Here is a 21,616-nt window from a genome sequence, read left to right on the forward strand (position 1 = left end):
TGATGTGATGGACTGAAACGTCTTCATCATAAGTCGGAGGTATTTTTACTCTCTCTGCTCATATTTGCATATTGTATACATTACAGACTTAAATATTAATGTTTACATTTATAATGTGTCTCTCAGCGGTTTGGGTTAAATATAATTTTCATTTAGTAGATGTAGTAGCCGATGCGACCAGCACGGGGAGTCTAGCGCTAGTGAGACCTATAAAGATCACAGAGGTACTTCGTCTGTAGCAGTATTCTGTTGACCACTGGAGATGGGCACCAGCACAGACCTCAATGGGATCAGGTGTAAGAAAATGGATGGATGAGACAAAGGGATGAAATTAGATAAATACATATAATTAGAGGTGTGGTCTGGACGTGACCCTGCTTCCAAACTTAAGTTAACATATTGACTTAATTTTATGACAGACTGGCGACCTGTCCAGGGTGTACCCCACCTCTTGCCCGGAACATTAGCTGGAGAAGGGCACCAGCAACCCTCCCTGCCCCAGGGAGGGATGGATGGATGGATGGATGAATGGATGGATGGATGGATTAACTTCATTTCACTAGAACAGACCACACCATGAAGATACAAGTTTAAAGATTTTTAAAAAAGAAGGCGTGATGCAGTTGGTAAAACTGTTGCCTAGCAAGAAGGTTCTGGGTTCAATTCCAGCCCTTTTTTCTGCATGGAGTTTGCATCTTCTCTCTGTGCAAGTGTGGGTTCTCTCCGGGTACTCCGGCTTCCTCCCACAGTCCAAAAAGATTAACTGGTTTCCCTAATATCAGAATGGGTGCAGTATTAAATTTAATCCACATATTTTTACTGCAAGTTTTTATCTAAACTTCTTAACACATCAATTTGTTTTGTATTGTACGTTTTTAGAAAAACGTACTTACTGCAGCTATTCCCTGTAGTCACAGGCCACCTGTAATATTTATGCTTATCTTCTACCTTCAAACACAGGGTAAAAGACAAATATAAGATTTCACACAGAGGGTTTTATTCAAAGAACTAACTTTGTTAGAGTTAGAGGACCTCAGAAATATTTGCATCAAAAATTATACACTAATGGGTGCTATATCTCATGCACCCAAACGGCATAGGATATTGGCTTTTTTTATATATATGCTGCATTAATTACATGGAGATCTAGTCTTCAATGACTTTAGAGACAAGGTAAAAGTTCTAATTACTGATATCAGCCTTATCTATACAAAATAAACAGTCTTCCTGGCAGTTTAGGTTTTGTTGCATAAAAGCACCGTTTTAACAAAGACATAGTAAACCAAACATAAACTTCTATATGTTCGTTATAACTTATTTTTATAGTTTATTATCCAATGCCCAGATGTGAATATAGCTTTCCGGTGCGCATCGCCAACGCCAGAGCGCATCTACGTCAGAGCGTAAAGGCCAATCTGCAACATCGTCTTGTATGAACCGGAAGGGGTTTTCGGACTGTGGGGCCTGACAGTGGTGTTGGGTCTTGAGAGTGGTGTTGGTGGGGCAGTTACGGTCCCCTTTGCTAGTAGTTAGCAGACTAAGTCGCTAAGTTGACTGCGTTTAAGTTCTTCGGTAAAACACAACCTATAGTTGCTTACAGCTAAACATAAAAATATAGATATTTGTTGCCATTAAATTTTCTAAATTGTTTGTTTAGTCACTTTACCCGCAGGGTGCAAGTCTTGGTAGATAGCTGAAATAAGTCAGCGTCAAGATGTTCATAGACCAATTTGAGATTTCCGTTGTTCTACAAAATAAAAGCATAGTATCAGACCGTTCCTGTTTTGACCACAAAATGCTTCAAAGCGTTAACGCAAAGCTGGGAACAATGTAAACGCAACGCAAATTGTTTGCTTATCTAAAAGTTATATCTTCTGGCCCAGTCCAGATACGACGTGTATCATTTTCGCTTTTATTTTATTTTATTTTTGAACAACTCGAAATCTCTAACAAGACAGCAAGATTGTTTTTGTCGCTCAGGGGAACCAACCAGAGTTCATGTCGCTAGCTTAGCTAACCCAGCCTGCTAGCGAGTGATTTGCCAGCATGCTAATGGGGACAGTTTAACCGCAGCACACTGCAGTGAGTCTCTCCTGTCTGAGTCCGTAGAGGTTCCAGCCGAGCTGAAGTCCGAGGAGCCATGCGACAGTGGTCTGTCCCCACTGCGACCCCTCGCGCTGAGCCACTCCCGGGGTGCCTGTCCGTGTCACCCCCTCCGTCGGGTAAGTGGGGGAAACATCGGGAAGGATGAGAGGGGCTGTTGTTATTTTTTTAAAGCCAAAACTCAAGACAGTCGCTTACAGTTTTCCAGTGAAATAACATATTTACAGAGTAATGCGTTGATAATAATCAATCGCGTACACTCTTTCGGTCAATTCTCCCTTGTTTATTCACAAAGTTTATATGTATATTTTTCATCCTAAAGTGCGGTCTTGTTTTTAAAAAAATGTAGTTAGTTATGAATAATAAGAGACAGTGTCAAATTTCCTGTTGTACTCCAAATGACTGGCAGAAGTACAAACGACTGGCCATGATGTTGAAGAAAGCTTGTTAATTTATGCATGCTGGGAGGATTTTACTTTAATTCTTCCCTGGGCAAACTGACCAAGGTTAGTCTCAAGTGTCTGTGCCAAGTGTTTGAAAGCTTGCCAGAACTTTGAGTGACCCACTGGTTCTACAGAGGTGAATGCAGTGTGTTTTATGCAATTCTATAAAGCAGTGTTCTCTAACGTAACCTCCAGAGCCTTGGAAAAGTATTCCAGCCCTTTGAACTGTTTCTTGTTTTTTCCCCCCTCATTGGTAGTCATGTCACAGCCTCAAACGTGGATCCATTTTTACTGAAGTTTTCTGGGATAAAGCTACTGTTTAGCTGCAAGTGGAGTATGTCTCTACATGATTTTATACCTGCAGGCCAAAAATATTGGCCGACTCTTCTTTGCCAAATCTCAATTTAAATTGGATCCAGCTGCAAACATCCAATGGCTCAAATAGAAAAAATAAAATAAAAATCCACCATTAGCGAAGCGATTCTAAAATGTATATATATGTACTAGTATCACAAATTCAGCCAAACTAATCTGGATAGTGTTATTTTCCAGCATTATAAAAAATTTAGGATTGGACTTTGACTGGGCCAATCTGATTCTTAGTTTGGCCTAATGAGGAGCGATATCTCCCCAGCATGATGCTGCCATCACCATGTTTTTACCACAGCAAGGTTCACGCTGCTGCACAGATCTGGTTTTGGCTAACACGTTGGCTGTGTCCCCTGCACGGCTTGTGGTAAACTCCAAACAAGACGACTTATGATTTCCGCTACATAACTTATCTTTTTGTAAGTTTTTTGTTTTTTATATTAATATCTCCTTCAGAAAATTTGTTGTAATTTTTAAAGAGCCCCCGTCTTCTAACTGTTTTTAGGTTTTCAAATAAAGAAAAACATAAAACTTTAACAGAAAATTTTGCATAAGTTTGGACATGTTTCTCTCTGTTGAAATTAATAGATAATGAAAAAGCAAAAATGGAAAAAAATAGTTTTCAACTTAATGACAATAAACAGCCCCATCTAAAACAATGTCACTGGTACTTTTTCCTATTAAAAAATCTATTTGTTCCATAAAAAATGGCATTTGTTCTTAAATTTATGTTTAAAGCATTAGTTTATTCTTTCTCATATTAAGGATGAGTTTTAAAGTGCCGTTGTGTTCCAAAGAGCCACAGGTTGCAGACAGCTGCTATAAATAACACACAAATACACTTTATTTACTTATCAGTGATCCTCTGAAGGCAGTTAGTTAACTTACAATGGATTTTATTTGGACGTGTCGAGATAAAGAGGCTCAACGCAGATACCTCCCAAAGTTTTCAGATTTTTATAGAAAAGAAGTCAAAAACCATGACATTCTTTCTTCAATTTCACAATGTGTCATAATTCTGCGCTATTTTTCTCTTTCACATAAAATCCCAGTAAAAATATTTAGAACTTTATGCTTGTAATGTGAAATAAAGAGAATAAAAGGCTGATTATAAACCTTTATCGCAAATCTGATATTTTTATTTCTAATAATGGCACAGTTTTTTCACTTATAGTCTTGTACAGTTTATTATTATTATTATTATTACTGTTATTTTTACTCTGGTATTTTATCTGTTGTTTTTACACTTTTAAGAACTTTCTTTCTGTCAATATTTACACCCGACGTTGCTGTTGCGCTGAATTTTCTCTTTAACATAAACAATGAAGTCTGATTCTATTCTATTCCATTTTAATACTTTTATGCCTGTTTTGCTTTATAAGCTAACAGTTGGACACCCACAAAGACAGGGAGGTGTTTGATTTCAAATTAGCATGCCTTATCTTATCTGTTTCATCTATTAATAATCCTTTGGTCGATTATCAGTGTGGAGGGATAAATATAGCAGCGTGCTGCTGGTGACGGTTTGGAACGCCTCGTGTTGTGCCTGCAGACCCCAGGATGGAGGCGTGCGAGGTGGAGCCGCGCTACACCATCGAGCAGATTGACCTCCTGCAGCGCCTGCGCCTCTCCGGCATGACCAAGCCCAAGATCCTCCACGCCCTGGAGTCCCTGGAGAGGCTGGACCCGGAGCACCGCCCGCCGCCGCCGCTCCCTCTGCCGCCACGCTGCGACTCCCACCCGGCCCCGCCCAGCAACGCCGCGCCCGCTGCCGCCGCCGCCGCCCCGTCCTCATCGTCCTCCTCCTCGTCCTCCTCGCTCTCCCTGGCCTCGGCCACCACCCAGACCTCGGGCCTCGAGGGCGCGGCGCTGTCGCCCAGCAACAGCTACGAGGCTTCGCCGCCGCCCCTGTACCCCCCCAGCGTGGTGGTGCAGCGGGCGTTCAGCTACGACATGATGGGCGAGGAGGAGTGGGACCTGGAGGAGAAGGTGGAGGAGTACATGAGGTGAGAGGACGACAGGCCGCCGCAGGCTCATTATCCACCAGCCGTATCCGAGTTAATTCGGGTCAGGCGTTTAGGGACGGCTGGGAAAAGCGAATCCTCAGCGAGGAAAGTTAGTTACCCACTGGGTAATTGATTTTTTTTTTTTTTCTTAACTTGATGAGTTTTTATCTTCTTTTTTTTTTGCAGAAGAGACAGCAACCTGGTGAAAGAGGAGATCAAGACGTTCCTGAACAACCGGCGGATCTCTCAGGCCATTGTAGGCCAGGTCACAGGTACTCCTCCTTCATCCACAGTGAAACCATTAATCCAGTTAGTCACGATGAATCGATTATTGAAATAATCGCTAAGTAATTTTGTCGTTGATTAATCGTTAACTGGAGCATAGAAAAACGACCTTGTGCTGGGAAAAAACAGCTCTGTAGGAAACAACTGTACAAAATAATAAATATGTTTTTATCTGTAAATAAAAACATATTTATTTACACCTGTTTTAGCTTCAGGTGATTAAAATTCACTAAAGGAATACTATGGTTATGTTCTTTTTTTAAAGAAGGAATTGAATTATTTTATTTCTTTTGCACCTTTTTAATAAGAAAGAAATATAATATAACATAAGTGGTTTAAGAAAAACCACAGAACGTGTCGTGTTTTTTAACTGATTAATCAGTTAATCGTGAAGATAACTAATTTCTAAAATAATCATTACTTGCAGCATCAACATTAAAAAAACATCATCAATGAAGCCAAAACTACCTTAAAATACAAACACATTTTGCCTTTAAGATAAAAAAAAACCCCACCTGTGTCTGTAAATTGTGTTTCATCCACAACTCCTCGTTGGCATTATTTTAGCTTCGCCCAGTTCAAATCCAGTAAAGGATTACGACATTATTGCATTTTAGGCAATATAATATTCATGTTCTTGTTTAATAAAGGAATAAATTATTTGGTTTCTTTTGCAGCTTTTAATGTATTTCTAATATTGTCTAAGAAAGGTTTAAGAGGTAAACGAGAAATCTGTAGAGTGTGTGTGTGTTTTGTTTTTTTCCCCAATAAGATTAATTAGTTGTCAGAATAATCAGATGCTTTCTGAATCTGAACATGTTTTTAAGATGTGCCACATGTTTCGGACTGGATTCTGACTTTGACTGTGCCACTTTGATCTAAAGCAGTCTATTTCAGCTTCAGATGTTTTGGATCCACAATTTTTTGCAACCTCTTTGACTTTCTGTACAGTGCTGTGAAACATAAATCCATACAGATTTCTTCTCATTTTTTGCTTTTGTCTCGCACTTAAATGTTTCATTTAATCAAACTTATGCCAATTTTGGATAAGGATAACTCGCATAAACACGAAAAGCAGTTTTCAAAAACTGATCATATTAGTTTATGGGAAAAAGCTATCCTGTTCCTCCAACCATCTTCTGACCAACTGATGATGGTAGGTTTTAATACGTCTCTTGCCCAGTAACTCCATGTTCTTTTGCCCCCAAATATTACTATAACTTCATAATTTTCAAATACATGAGTATTGTTCATACTGTTCATATTCATAAAAATCACAGAACGTTATTACAATTCACATGATTTGGGCTTACGACTCAAATAAAGAGTACAATGTCTGCAAAACAATCAGAGGAACAAACATCAACTCTTGAAATAACTTATTTAGTGATGTAACAGGATGACACCAAATTCTTTCCAGACTTCTGAAAACCAAACAGACAATTTGACTTTTCTTTTGTTTTGTTTTTTTTCTTCTTTTTTTTTAGAACCAGTTCTAGACCTGCACTGATGTTGCACTGGAACTACTTTGGGTGGAAGCCTCTTATTTTAATGGCGATGAAAAGGGCGTTTTGTTTGTGCTGCAACTGGCACATCAGAGAAACTGTTCAATATCTACAGTCGGAGCTGGTTTTATGTTTTCTAGGAGGTCTCTAACTTATGGCAGAGTCTCATGAACTCTTCTTTATTCTGACCAACTTGATGAAATCTGAATAAAAACGGCTCATGAATTCAAAGTTGGTGATGCAAATAACAGAACAATCTGACCCTTCGCCTCCTGTCACCAAATGTTCTGTCGAGTCCGTCCTTCTGCTGTCATTGAGCCTAAATTATAGCTAGGTACAATTAGATAAAGCCTGTCTGCAGACTGATCGAGCAACGACGTTTCTCTCCTTGTCCTTCAGTTGTTGGCGTGTGGAACTTAAGGCTCTCCATAGATAAGATTTGTCCTACTTATTCATAGTATTTAGAGGTATTCATACCACTTAAACTCTTCCACATCTTTTCATGTTTTCATTTTTAATCGGGATGATAAACCAACAGAAATCGGTGCTTCATTGTGAAGTCAAAGACTAACAGATCCATTGTTTGACTTTTATCCTTTAAGGACTCAACACACATCAAAGGACAAAAGTCCGACATCACTTCCTCTCTAATCATTTCCTGTGGAACTTGTGCAACGAGGCGCCAATCGCTTGCCCTCCTCCAGCCAAACGACCGGCAAAATTTGTGCATCACGTGACATTTGGAGTTCGTAGAAGTAGGCGTGCACACGTGGGCTAACGATACGAGACGATGTCAGAAAATATTCACCTGCTGTTGCTATCATGCTCCGTGTTTTGGGTTTCACCCTGAGTGTGCACGCCTACTTGTATGAGCTCAAAATTTCACAAGCGTCAATGATCGGGCAAGAGATTGTTGCCTCATCATGTTGGTTCCATAGGAGATGAATGAAGAGAAAGTCGCCTCCCTTGTGTAGAGCCCTTTTAGGGCAAATTTATCTGTTTTTTTTCACTCCTGTTGCCAACCAATATGAGGCATTCTGCTCAAAAAGCCTTTTAAGCTTAGCACTGTATTAAGGGCCATATGCATTCCCTATATTTTTAGTTTTTTTAAGTCTTAATTTTAAGACCAGGAAGAGTAGAAGATTTTAAAGAGACAGAGGCCCAATTTCAAGGCAATAAATTACGAAGGTAAAATTTTTTTGAAGTCATATTTGATATACATAGAATTTTTTTAACAACTGAAGTTAACATAGCTACTTGTTTGTGCTATAAAATGGCACTTGGGCTCTAAAATGCCTAATACTGGCCCTTTAAATTTGACTTGATACCCTGACGATGAACCTAAATATGTGGCCCACTTAAGATGAGATTCTGTGGCAAGACTTGCAAAAGACTGAGGAAATTTGAAGTGTTTTACAAAGAAGAAATGCTGTATTTCCCATATTTATAATTCCTCTTAAGTGCAGTTTGGTAGGATATTAAGTAATACTCAATAGAACAGAAAAAACATCCAGAAACAAAACTGGCAGACAAAGTGAGAAAACATTCTGTCTGAGTTTTAGCTTTGATAATGTTCCATACAACAACCTCTCAGTTTTTTTCTTTTTAAAGTCTATTAATACGAACCCTAATAATAGATGTGAGAATGCAGAAGACGGGTCTTGTTTGTGCCGACGTGGCGTATTAAAACGGAGCGCCGCGTGCCTCACGAGGCCACACACACATCCTTTAATAAAACACCGGCGTCGACGCGCCTTCATTAAATTAACAGGGAGACTGTTGATCTGCGCGCAGATGTAATAAAAACGGACAAAGGAAATGATTTGTTGAAACCATTCGTTTGACCTCTGCTGCGCAGGCATCAGCCAGAGCTACATCTCCCAGTGGCTGCTGCAGCAAGGCCTGGAGATGAGCGACTCCAAGCGCAGAGCCTTCTACCGCTGGTACCTGCTGGAGAGGAACAACCCAGGTGAGGAGACGGAAAACCACACGGGAGTTCTGTCACTGCCAGCCGCAGACCAACTAGCAAACCTGAGGTTAATGGGGGTAAATTAAACGGATGATGATACTGATTGTGTTTTTTGTGAATTTTGACCTACCGCCTGCTCACCTTCCCCCAAAACCCCTTACATCGCTCCCTCTCCTCATCCCTCCTGCATGGCTATTCCTTTCTGCTAACGCCCAACCCGCTCCTCAAGGGCTGCGAGGTCAAGGAAGGACTCGGGACACATCTATGGTTTCAGAGGGAAGACAAAATGATAAAGGTAGTCCCGTCACAGGAGATTCTAATCGATAAACCCCCCCACCCCCTCTGGTTAGGAAGTGAAGGTGGTTTTGTCTGCGCCGGCTACAGTAACAGCTTGAATCGGTTCTGACCTCTTCATGTCCTACAAAGCAGCTACTTAAACACACACACACACACACACAGATAAAAAAAAATCTGCATTGAGGATGCTCCCGGCTCTTCTTTGTGTTGGATTTAACAGCATGTCACCACAGTAAATCATGTGACTTTTTTTATTTGAGTACTAAAAAGAAGAAACAAGTTGTCTGACACAGCATCGGCTGTCAGACTTCGTGTTACTCCTTTTGTTTTTGTTTTTTCCGTTTACCACCCAAGCAAAGCTTTGCTTCAGCTCCTCCACTGTTCCCAGCCCTGATCCTGGAGGTACTCCAGTGCTGGTTTTCATCCCCACATGGCTAACGGTCTTTAGCAGGAATACTAACAAGAATGATTCCGCCAGGTTTCCTAGCCCAATATGGCTGCTGTCCTTTTGCTTCTCACATAAACTCCTTTTGACCTGCCCGTCATTAAGAAAAACCCTCCAAACTTCAGATCAGAGAGTATTTATTTTAAATAAATTGACCCTTTGCAACTACGTCACGTTGAGGCGCCACGTCCGTAAGTGAGGGATGGGAGGGTTGCACAAACGGCTGCCATTGTTTTTGCCGTTTATAGCTTCTGCTTGTCCAAGTCGAGATAATTTGTCTGTGCAAAGAGTCAATACAGAAACTCTTACGGCAGGTCTACAGGAGTGTGCCAAAGAAAACATCCAATCCGCCTCCACCGTCTGGTGTGTAACCCAACCCCGCGGCCTGCCTCAATGACTTATTGGTTTTGTCCCAATGAAGGCCTGAGGTGGAGTGAAAGCCAGCACAGCGTGAGTCCCATGGCCAGGGCAGGGGACAGAGATGGGACGGTAGCAGGGGCGAGCGGCACCCCCCCCAACATCTTCCCCAACCCCAACACCAACCTGATGCCCAACCACAACCCGTCCTGGAGCAGACAGAGAGAGCTGCTGGTGCACCTGCTGCCGTGGTACACGGCTGCCGCCGCTGCAGCGGCTGCCGCCCAGCCAGGTAACCGCGGCCTCGGCGGCGAGCTGCGGAGGACGCCCTTCGTCTCCTTGACACCTGTAGTCCTGAAACGTACCGCCGTTGTTTGTGACAGGAAATGGCTAAAATGGGGTTCATGTGCTTCTGACTCTTATCTTTTAATGAGTAGATTGCGGCCATAGAGTTGTTGAGAATTTTATTTTTTATTTTATTTTTTTTTACATACTTTACTACTTCTGAGTTTTAGGATCTTCGTTTCTGTGATATACAAAAATTCAGTCGAGAGGCTTTCGTAAATTTCAAACAGGGCTGGGCAGCATGGCCTGAAAAGAAAATTTCAGATTTTTGTCGTATCAGATCTGATTTGACAAAATCAGAAATCAAAATCGAAATTGCAACCTGGAATTTCCCAAACTCCGAGTAGAAGTGGAGCATTTCCACATTCCAGTTTATGTCGTGATTTTTGTCACGTAAAAATGTCAGAATATATAGCGAGGTAAAACTTTATTAACATAAAGCCGATGAACAGGCCTTTGATTTAAAGTTGATGTTTCACTTCTGCCCTTTGGGTGAATAATTAAAACCTCATCGAAACCTGACTTTACCCAGCAGGTCTCTTACATTTTGCACGGATCAATTTGATCCCATCTTCCCCAGGTGCCACCTTGTCGATGCGCTCTTTGGTGAAGGAGGAACCCGACTGGAGAACGGGTATCATCGCCAGCGACAGAGCGGGGATCGTAGGCGGTCCTCTGAGGCTGCGCAGAGGGAGCAGGTTCACCTGGAGGAAGGAGTGCCAGTCCATCATGGAGAGGTGAGCGTCTTTTAAAGACAACAGCTTGTTTTAATGAATGTCGGCATTCATTCGCATTTGGAAAGAATTTCCATTCTGTACGTAGAATGAGAACTTTTCAACCCATTTTCTTTTTGCTTGGTTTTCATTATAGCTTGGTTCCAGTGTGTGCATTAGGGATTGAATGGCCATTCTCCCAGTGGTTTTTGGAAATCGACCCTGTGTCAGTTTGAGTTTTCCAAACTCCATTTTCTATTTTGCAAAATTTCCTTCCTGTCTTTTCGTCCTCTCTCGTATTCTTCTACCCTTCTTTATGTGTCCCTCCATTCTTTCATTCCTTCCTTCCTAGATTAAATTCTTCCCTGTTTTGTTCCTTCCTTTCTGTCTTTCTAGCCCAAATCTTTTCTTGGTTCCTTCCATTCTTCTGTCCTCTCTTCCTTGTGTCCTGTCTTCCATACTTCCTATCTCAGATCATCCTGTTCTTTCTTTCTTTTATTCTTCCTTCCTGTCTCACATCTTTCCATGTTTCCTTCCTTCTGCTCTGCTTTCCTTGTTGTCAGTCTTCCTCCACATCTCAGATCCTTCCTTCATCTCCAGTTCAAACCTCTGTGTCCTTCTGTTCTTTCCATCTCCCTCATTGTTTCCCTTCTTCCCTCTGTCTTCTTTTCTTGTTATTCATTCCTTACCTAGTCCCTTTCTTCCTTGCAGGCTTTCATGTTTCCTTCTCTCTCTCTTTACATCTCAGATTCCATCTTCCCTCCTTTCTACATTTTTCCTTCTCATTGTTTGCTCTGTCCTAACTTCCTGTCATTCTTGTGTCCTTTTATTCCCTTCCCTGCTCAAATCATTTATTTCTTTTTGTTCTCTGTAGTGTCCTTCACTTCTCTGCTTTGAGTGTCTGTTTTTTTTTCTTCTTTTTTTGCAGTCTCCATATTTAAAACCTGTAGAAAATCTGTCATAGTGTTATAGTGAACCTCCTGTCGTTCACTAGAAAAATATATATTGAGGGAATGGAGTTGGAAGCATAATAAGTGAGACAACGCAACAGTGGGAACATTTGAAAACCAAGAAAAACTGACTGTATTATTGGAAATGTTTTTTTATATTTTCAACTAAAGCCTCAATAAATATCAGTAAATTAAAACATATGACATAATGCAGTGTCTAGATGCAGCATAGTGATACAAATCACACTTTTTTTCAGTAAGTAGTGTCCTGAAGAAGCCTATTTCAAATGGAAATGTTTGTCAAGAACAATATTTCTGTTTGTGGCGTCATAAATGCCAAGTCATGCGGTCACAGCATACCTAAAAAGATTGTTTTTTTTATCATCATGATCTTTATTGTTACCATAGTAGTACCACAAAATATTGCGATAAAATGTTAAGTTCATTCCCCCCCGCCCCCCAGTCCTTTTTATGCTTTGGATCTTTAATGATATACAGATTTAATAAAAATGTTTTTGTTGAGGAGGTAAAACAAAAACAAAGAAAAAAATCAATATATACAGATTTTTGCATTTTTAATTGAATTCAATTTGCCAGTTTTGGACATCACTGTCATCTCACAAAATTCTAATAAGTTGCCTGAAATGAATCATTGTGATAATAAGTCAAGCAAAGTTTATATACCTTATTTTAAGCCAGAATTGTGTTTCTAAGTTTTATATTGTAAAGTTAAAATGTCTAAAACCAAAAGTGTATTTGAGGTATTTAATAATAATAATAAATTTCATCATAAAGTCAAACATTGTTCCCTCTTTGTTCACTTCTGCATGTCGTTGCCCTCTGGAAAGCAGCTCCTTCCCTTCATCCTTTTCCCATTACACATCCATTCACCCTGCTTTGCCCCACTCACACACACACACACACACACACACACACACACACTCACTCACGCACACAGGCACTCTCACAGATGCTGACAGAAAGGAGCAAAGCACCCGCTGTGTTCAATTGATTTCTCTATTACATCGGTCGCTGTAAGTGTAGTGCAGTCTGGGCTCTCAGTAATAAGAGCAACACAGACGAGTCTCAGCAGCCGACAGCGCCTCCAGATTACGCAACTCTGCTGCAGTGCTGCTCCTTACGAGCTGGTTTAGACCCAAGGACGACACAGCAGAGGTGAAGATGGTGTGTGTGTGTGTGTGTGTGAGGGAGGATGTAGAGGAATTGATCCCTGTGTGTTTTGTAACGTGAGATAATGATATAGCCCATTCAGTGACAGAAAAAGGAGAACGACTTCAGAGAGAGAGGAACACTTTGAGCTTTACTGTTCAGCCTTTTTTTTTATAAAAACAGAAACGTGATTTGTTTTAAAAGTTATCAGCATTGGCTTCCAGAAAGTAGCCGTCCTTATGTTCACACTGTGGAGGAAGCAGACTGAAAAAGTGACGCGGCGCAAACGGGCAGAAATGGTGTCGTGTCTGCAATATGCAGAAAGATGGTGAAGTATTTCTGGAAGCTCTGTGATGCTCTCTTACAGCTTCTTCATGGAGAATCAGTACCCAGATGAGGCGAAGCGGGAGGAGATCGCCAGCGCATGTAATTCTGTCATCCAGAAACCAGGTTGGAAGGCCGTCATTTTTCACCCAGATTATTTTCTCATTTAGATTTTTTTTTTTTCCGTCTTTATCCGACAGACCGGGAGATCCAGACACCTCCAACCATATTATTGAGCTACTGAGAATAAACGCAAACATTGCTTTTATTAGATTTTCTTCCCTTTTATCTACGGAGACTTTGGCTTCCTCCTATTGGATAGAAAATGCACTTCCTCCTCATAACTTTGGTCTTTAATTGCTTTAATCTCTGGAAGGGATTCAGGTACTTTTCTAAACATCATTTTGTGATAACTTGCTTATCACGACACAAAATTCATCTGGTCTTTACCAGATTGTTTATAGTGCAGTAGATAATAATATTTCAGAAAAATCTTCCATATGCAGGTACAAGAACCTAACTTGGTACAGATGTTCCCAGGGGCTTTTTTTTTTTTAAAGAAACTGTTAGCCACAGAAAAAAATTCAAGATGACCAGCATGGTCATGTAGGAAAATTTATTGTTGCACTAGATATGCCAATCATGGATGAAAACTTTTAGTGTCAAATCATATTTAGTTATGCTTTCTTGATATTTTTTTTAAAGATGGCCACCATGGCTGTTGTAGAAAAATAATTTTTGCACTAAAATCACCAATTAGATGAGTGTGTTTGGTGTTAAATCAATTGTAGCTCTGCTAACGCTAACTTGCTAAACACTTACAATTTTGCAGAAGCTAATCCTAAACACAAGAAGATTCCGTTACCATTTTTTTCCTGGACACAAAAAATTTGTGGAATCTAACGCTAAACCGCTAAACACAAAAAAATGATCTGAAGCTAACACAAAACCATTAAATGCATTTTTTAAAAAACCGCAGAAGCTAACGTTAACCGTCTGTCACACATCATCTCCTTCCTGTTGACGGCTGGTGTGAGACTCGCAAACATCCTCAGATTCAGATTTTGCTACATGTTGTTACTTGAAAGCTGTATGAATAAGAGAACCAAAGTCAAACATATTTGATGTGACATAAAGTTAATCCAAGTCATGAAAATGGGGAACGTTTTATGGTAAGAACTGTTTTAGCTGACGGTCATCTTGGACAGTGAGTCATGATCCTGAAATTCAAGTGGCTAATGAGAAATATGAAAAGCATGTGACCTGACTGGTGAGCATGCTCATCTGACACCTCAGATCCATAATTTATGAAAAACCAAAAACCTGTGTGAGAAATGGAAACCTATGGCTTTCCTTTTGTCATGTAAACAATGAGATGAAATATTTTGGTTGGATGGATTTTTTTTGTTTGTTTTGTTTTTTACAATATGCATTTAAATTGAAATAATTTTACAACCTCTAAAAGGCTAGATCATTTTATTATGTCCTGATTTCTAAATAACCCAGGAGCTACAAAAGGTTGGTGTCGAGTCAACCACTAGATGGCACTTCATCCCAAAAAAACAAAACAACCTTTTAGTGGTATATTCCATAAATATAGATTTTTTCTTTATCTTTTCTCCCCCTGGTGTCTCTTTATGCTTTTAGATTATTAGTAAAACTCAGCTTGATGACTACAGAGTCTTGGAGGAACGAATATTAGACCTCCTGTTTTTTTTCTGTTTTGTTTTGTTTTGTTTTTTTTGCAACACTTTATGAGTTTCTTTATTATTATAAAAAGTTAATTTTGCCATTAAATAGAATAAAACTGATCCTACTTACTCATTGCTCTCCTGCTTCAGGCTGCAAACTGTCAGAGTTTGAGCGGGTGACGGCGTTGAAGGTGTACAACTGGTTCGCCAACCGTCGGAAGGAGATGAAGAGAAGAGCAAACATAGGTGAGAGCGGCTGACCTGACAAGAGCCGGCCAACAGTTCACACACACACACATACATATACCACATACATATAAAAGGCCTTTTCCACCAACCATTCAGGCTCCCGAATGTGTTTTCACAGAAAATAACGAGGTTCCTCGGCACAAACTGTGGTTCAACACAGGCACATCTCTCTGTGATGTGCTGATGATCAATTGAAAGGTCTAAGGATTGTTAAATTAGCAAAAAGCTGGACTTTTTTGTAGATGAGCTACTTTTCAAGAAACTGAAGCTGACTTCCGTTTGTGGCTTTCGATTATAGTTTAGATGGGGCCTAAAAAATCCAAATTTCGGGAGGGGCTCTAGATCTAAACTCTACTTTCTATCGTGGAAACGGCGACAGTTTGGTCAATCTTGTTTTTCCTAAACTAAGTGTCTAAAGCAGTGGTTCTTAACCTGGGTTCGATCGAACCCCAGGGGTTCAATGAGTCGGTCTCGGGGGTTCGGCGGAGCCTCTGCCGCGGAGGTAAAGACACACTTGTGTAAAGTCGTGACGCCCCGCTTTGCCATCACTTGCTGCAGAGGATCACGTTACATTGCTGAGCCAATCAGAGCTGCGGAGGAGCACTGATTGAAGGAGTTCCTCTCAGCGTGAATTTTAACTTGTGTCTTTAATTACTTCAGCAAAACTCACAGTTTTTACCAAATTCTGTTGTTTTCGGTGTACTTCTAAATCTGCTCCTTAGTCGCATCTTTTCGGGGTTGGTACTGCCTCTAGTGGCGTGGGGGTGGTAACGCAGCTAATATAATTACATTACTAAATCAGAATGCAGCAAAGTCTTTATTATTTATTATATATTTTTCATTCTCTTAAGAATGTAGAGCTAATTAAATGATCTAAACAAAACCTTAAAGTGGCTCCAGTTTCTCTCGATGGCCAACCTGTTGAAACTGTGGCAAATTTGGGTCATTCCTGGACAGTCAGCTCAACTTTGCTGAAAACACTGACTATATTTTGAAGACTGTTCTCAGAGACTCTACCTTTTAAGAAGACTTAGTGATCATGGGGTGACCCAACTAGACTCCAGTTGGGTCACTCCTGTGTCTTGAATTTGGGGCGGGGGGGGGTCATATTTTATTTATCATTACAGAAGGGTTCAGTGAATGCGCATATGAAACTGGTGGGTTCGGTACCTCCACAAAGGTTAAGAACCACTGGTCTAAAACTTGCTCAAGCTTAAGAACTACATTACTTAAACTCCTAAATATGGACTACGTTATTTTACAAGCAAAGTCTTTCAAACTTTTTGGGGGGATTTATGGAATCTGAACTTGCAATCGAAAGCCGACTTCAACTTCCTCTGTGTTTTTATTCACCGTGTTGCTTGTTGTAGTCCATGACAACCATTGAACCCGACATCTTGCGACTACGCTCTCCTACCGCGTTTTGTAATTCCCGCTGTTTTCAACACATGCTCGCTTCCACAAACTGGTGGAAACGGCGTCGGCTCTCAACGAGGCACCGAGGTTTGAAGGCAGCAGAACCAGTTTAAAAACCTTCAGTGGAAACGGGTTGTGAGTGCTCAATCTCTGCTCCGTCCTGTTTTGTCTCAACCAGAAGCCGCCATCTTGGAAAGCCATGGGATCGAGGTGCCAAGTCCAAGCTGCCACTCAAATGGCGAAGAGGGAGAGCTGCAGGAGTTTGTAGATCAGGTGACTCATCGGTTCTCAGAGCAGGTACATGAACGAACGTGGAGCCACTTGGTGCACAGTGTGTGGTGAACGATCACAAACACAGAATCACCAGCGTAACCTTTTCCCTACACTGTGTTCCAAAACTACTGATTTCCTCTCTACATTTTTCCACAGACTTGTTCTTTATTTGGGAAGGCTCTAACCAGATTCAATACATTTTTTTCAGTGATTTCAGAAAATGAAGCTCTTACATTTTGTTGATTCATCACACATATATTGAAATATTTCAAGGTTTTTTCTTGTACTTTTGATGCTCATGGCTCACAGATAAATCAGCCAAAACATTCAGTGACTCAGAAAAGTAAAATACTAACTTCAATTTAACAATTTATTTTAATAACATGTATTATAAATAGAAATGCCCCATTCTGAAAAAATATTTGATCATTTCCTGCATTCAGTACTTGTAGCTTTGTAGTACAGTACCTGAAAATCTGTTCTACTTGAAAGTGGATTGGAGTTTCCCCTTCCAGTAGACCAATGACCCTGACCGTACATCTAGAGTTAAGATGTATGTTTTTGAATGGGCTAGTCAAAGTCCAGAGCTAAATTAGGTTGTAAATAGCTTTAATATAAGGTTTCCTCCTCCTTCCACATGTCGGTTATGTTGGTCTTTAAGTTTGCCACGTAAATCGACCAAAAGGATCCACTGAAGTTTTTGTTTGACACATAAAATGAGAGAAAGTTGATTCCTGTTGCGTTGTTTGATGTTGCGTTTAAATCTTTAGAGCTACACCTGAGCTCCCTCATATGTTAACACTGTTGGACCTCAGCGGTTCCCACTCTGCCCTTTGTGTTAGCAGTGAACTGCTCTGTGGGAGTCGGTGTGTAGCAGCAGCAGCAGCAGCAGCAGAACGAGCTAACAGCAGGCAGCGCCACACAAACACACTCTGGAAATCTTAAAGCCGCCACTTTGATGGCTTTAACAAGCCGACCGAAACTTTCTGAGCTGCTGTGTAGGCAGAACGGCCATCTCATTACCCCTCTGCCTCTCACAGGAGGACGCCACTTCCCAGAAAATCGTTGACCAACAAGATGGCTCCTCGCTGATCACCGGGGCGGCGGCGGAGGCGGCGGCCCCGCTGAGCCCCGGCCCTCAGGGGGCGGAACAGAAGGACGAGGATTCAAAAAGGGAGTCGGTGGACGAGGAGTGACTAAACCCAGCCAGACTTTCAATCGCCATGTCTGAATTTGATTCAGTCTGAAACAGAACAGTAAAATGCCTCCTGCTCCACCCGCGGGTGGAACCTTCTGGGCCAATGGAAGGATGGGGGTGGGGGTTGGTTGAAGCCCTCTGAGGTGCCTCAGGTGAGGAGGCCACTGCATTTATCAACAGTAATCTTGCTTATAATAATGGCAATATACAGTCTACGTAGAGGTATATAAGGTCTATGGTATATATATCAATATATAGTGCATTCCAAGATGGTATCAAAATGCCTAAATCCTGTGAGGGGAGCATTATGTAAAGGACGCCTCACCATTTCAACATAAGCTGTTTTTCCTGTTTTTCTTTTGCTACGTTTGGTTTACTCCAGCGTGCGACTGCTGAGTGGAACAAGCTGAGCCTGCAGGTCAGGTTTTGATTGGCTGTTGTGGAGAGTGCGGCTTCTGTCTTTTGATGAAATGGAAAAGACAAAAAAAAAAAAAAAACGCCGTCTTGTTGGTGCTGGGATGTCTTTGCCTGGTCAATCAGCACATGGTGCCGACACTAAATCTGTACAACCCAGAGGGATAACTGGCGTCTCAGGTAATCCCAAAGTGACAAATTGCACCACCTTTCCTTTTATTCTGTGTATTTTTTTTTATCAAAATTGTGTTTAAAGAAAACGGTGTTATTTATACTTTTTTGATTTCATGGTGTCCTGGACTAGAGATGCTCCGAGAAGTCAACTGCTGAGTCTAATCAAACAATTTTCAACAATCAGTCCAAAACAACCACCACTACATGTAACCAACAGCAGGTGGAGCATACAGCCACACTCTTCTGTGTGGATGTTGTCACTGTGGGAAGAACACTCAATTATTTTTTTTGTTAGTCATAAAGTTAGTGTCTTCTATGAAATGTTGAGACATATCTGCATATTAATCAGGCCGCGTGAGAGAGCAAGATTTTGAGCAGATAACAGGAAGGCTGAATAGAGTGGTGTATGCCAAACTAAAAAAAAACACCTGGGAGTCCTGCTGTCTTGTTTCCCAAGGCGGCTTTACAGAAATTCAACCTTTAGACATTTGACCAAAACAACTTACTCACATAAGCGACACAAGCAATAATGACCCAAATGTTGAGCTGAATGGAGACTATTGATGGTGACTTATTTATCTTATTTAACTGCCTCATTACTTACCTTTTATTTCAGTTTTATGAGTTTGACTTTATTGAATGAAGTGTTATTGTCTTTTTTCAAAGTACCTCTTTTAAGTTTGTTACTTCTAACTTTGTTGAGAGTAGGAGAGCCTCTAAGGTAAGAATTTACACATTCATGGAAAACACACAGGCTGCTGTTTCAGTAATGCTATCAAACTTACCACTAATATAAGATGCTACAGATAGTTTAGAAAGCTAAACTTTGGGATAATTCCACCTTCACACAGTAACAGAATACATATGTCTGTGATTTAATGGGCTTCAAAGCCGGTTTGAAATGGGCCACAGAATCCTGATCAGTGCATCTCTAGACCTTACACACCTACAACAGAATGGTTTTTTTTTTTTTTTTTTTTGTTAAACTCATTGGTGCTGTTTAATCTCATGTCAGAGTCTAGCCAAAGAGGCTAGCTTGGTTACATAATTATATGTAATCGTACTTATTTTGATGTATCAACATCAAATGTATATCGTATATCATATGTATATCGTTTCAGAAACGCTGACTCGCTTGTTGCTTCTCCAGGAAGGCTTCAGGCACCTTTTCCTCTCTTACTGGGATAAGCTAAAGCTTTTAAGCTCCTGTACATTTTGTGCAAAGCTGCACTTCAAAGTGAACCTCACTCTAACTAATCCCTCAAAACCTCACTGGGGGTGTGTATTCTTTTAGTTATACTGTCATATTTCCATACCCAAGGCTGCAGGAGTCGAATCTAATTGTTCATGTAATGAACAACCAATACTTTATTGTCAAAGGAAGCCACCATTGTTGCCTCCTAATGCCAAAGCTATGCCAGATAGAGCTGATCTACGGATGCCCAGAGCAGAGAGTAGGTTTATTTGCTCCGTTCAACACTAGCCACCTCAAGCTTACCTCAGAATGACTGTTTCTAGGAGTGATTTCCTGGCTGACAGCAGCCAGTGAATGGGACTGTTTCTCTTCTGAACAGTGTTATGTGTCATGTAGCATTTACGGCATTGGGCTTCGTCCTGTGTTCTCAGTGTCCAGTCACCTCCTCAGTTCTGCTGTCCAGCTTTGGACAGGAATCCCCCAAAGCTGCAGCGGTTTCTTATTACTGCGCTCCTCTGCATAAGCTTTTATCTAACGAGGGAAGACGATAATAAAAGTGTACACAATCTTTGTCGAGTTTCTCTTGATCATTCTTGCGCAATTTGAGGTTTGGCCAAGATGAAGAAGCTTGACGTTCAGTCGCTGTATGATTCAGGTAAGGAATTACAATCATACAAAATCTTTCATTTGAACTGTTGACAATTTATTAAGTTTTTACTGTTAACCTGTCTGTCACGAGAGGACCCAAATTTGGGTCCTCTCGTGACAGGGGTGTCAAACTCCAGTCCTCAAGGGCCGCTGTCCTGCAACTTTTAGATGTTCCTCTGCTGCACCACACCTGAAAAGAATAATTAGGTCATTAGCAAGGCTCAGGAGAACCGATCTACACAGGGAGGAGGTAATTAAGCCATTTCATTCCACTGTTTTTTACCTGTAGCACATCTAAACACTGCAGGACAGCGGCCCTTGAGGACTGGAGTTTGACACCCCTGTCATTGTGAATGACAACCTGTGAATGACAGGTTAAAGAGGACGTATTATGCAAAATTGACATTTTGCACGTTTTTGTACTTTCATTTGGGCTTCTGCTGCTTCCCGGTGTCTGGAAAGTGAAGCGTTTCAAAAACTTTATGAATGTAATGTTGCAAATCAGCAGGAACCGCCCTGTACCTAGCAACCCCAGCAAAGCTCAGAACATCACCTAGCAACCCAAGTGGCGTTCTAGCACATTTGGTTGGCTAGTTTTGCTTCTGTACGTGCTGTACAATGGCTGCTGGAAAGTACAAGTGTTTTACTGTTGACTTACCATCCAGAAACCACATGCTGCATTCTTGTTTGTTCTGCTTTTTATTGATGTACGTTATATAATTGCACATCTGTTTGTAACTATTTTCACATGTGAGTGTAAACGTTGAGTTGGGGGGGCGTGGCCAGCAGCTTATATGGATTTAAAGTGACAACGGGCCATAAAACAACTCAAAATCAGCAGAACTGACCAGACTAACGTCTCATTATCTAAGAGTGACTTTGTGTAAAAAAACATTTTTATGAATTGTTCAACTTTAGTATTAAACTCTCAAGCAAACAAGACAAACATGCTGCACAATGTGTCCAGTGGTCATGAATGTCCCCTGATGTGTTGTGGAACATGTCTGTAGAACGTGCAAAAGAGTGAAGCGTTCTCACAGTCTACTCATGTACTCTTGAGACTGCTTTGTTTTTTTT

At 40.9% G+C, this 21,616-nt stretch overlaps 1 protein-coding gene across 2 annotated transcripts; it reads left to right on the top strand.

The window, feature by feature from the left end:
• Window positions 1–1,501: 1,501 nt before the first annotated feature.
• On the top strand, window positions 1,502–20,459 carry LOC106924569 (homeobox-containing protein 1). 2 transcript variants are annotated; one of them, XM_014998355.2, is made up of 10 exons: window positions 1,502–2,222; window positions 4,468–4,921; window positions 5,108–5,193; window positions 8,570–8,680; window positions 9,844–10,071; window positions 10,705–10,861; window positions 13,325–13,407; window positions 15,123–15,218; window positions 16,816–16,934; window positions 17,951–20,459. In XM_014998355.2, the coding sequence occupies exons 1-10, from the start codon at window positions 2,141–2,143 to the stop codon at window positions 18,104–18,106; spliced, it is 1,572 nt and encodes a 523-aa protein (XP_014853841.2). In that variant the 5' UTR covers window positions 1,502–2,140; the 3' UTR covers window positions 18,107–20,459. The 2 variants fall into 2 exon arrangements, with proteins under 2 accessions (XP_014853841.2, XP_087866222.1); XM_088010096.1 differs by lacking the exon at window positions 9,844–10,071.
• The last annotated feature ends 1,157 nt before the right edge of the window (window positions 20,460–21,616 follow it).

This window comes from Poecilia mexicana, unplaced genomic scaffold, assembly GCF_051168715.1.
Source record: "Poecilia mexicana isolate PSO_F unplaced genomic scaffold, ASM5116871v1 scaffold_11, whole genome shotgun sequence".
Classification (NCBI taxonomy): Eukaryota; Metazoa; Chordata; class Actinopteri; order Cyprinodontiformes; family Poeciliidae; genus Poecilia; species Poecilia mexicana.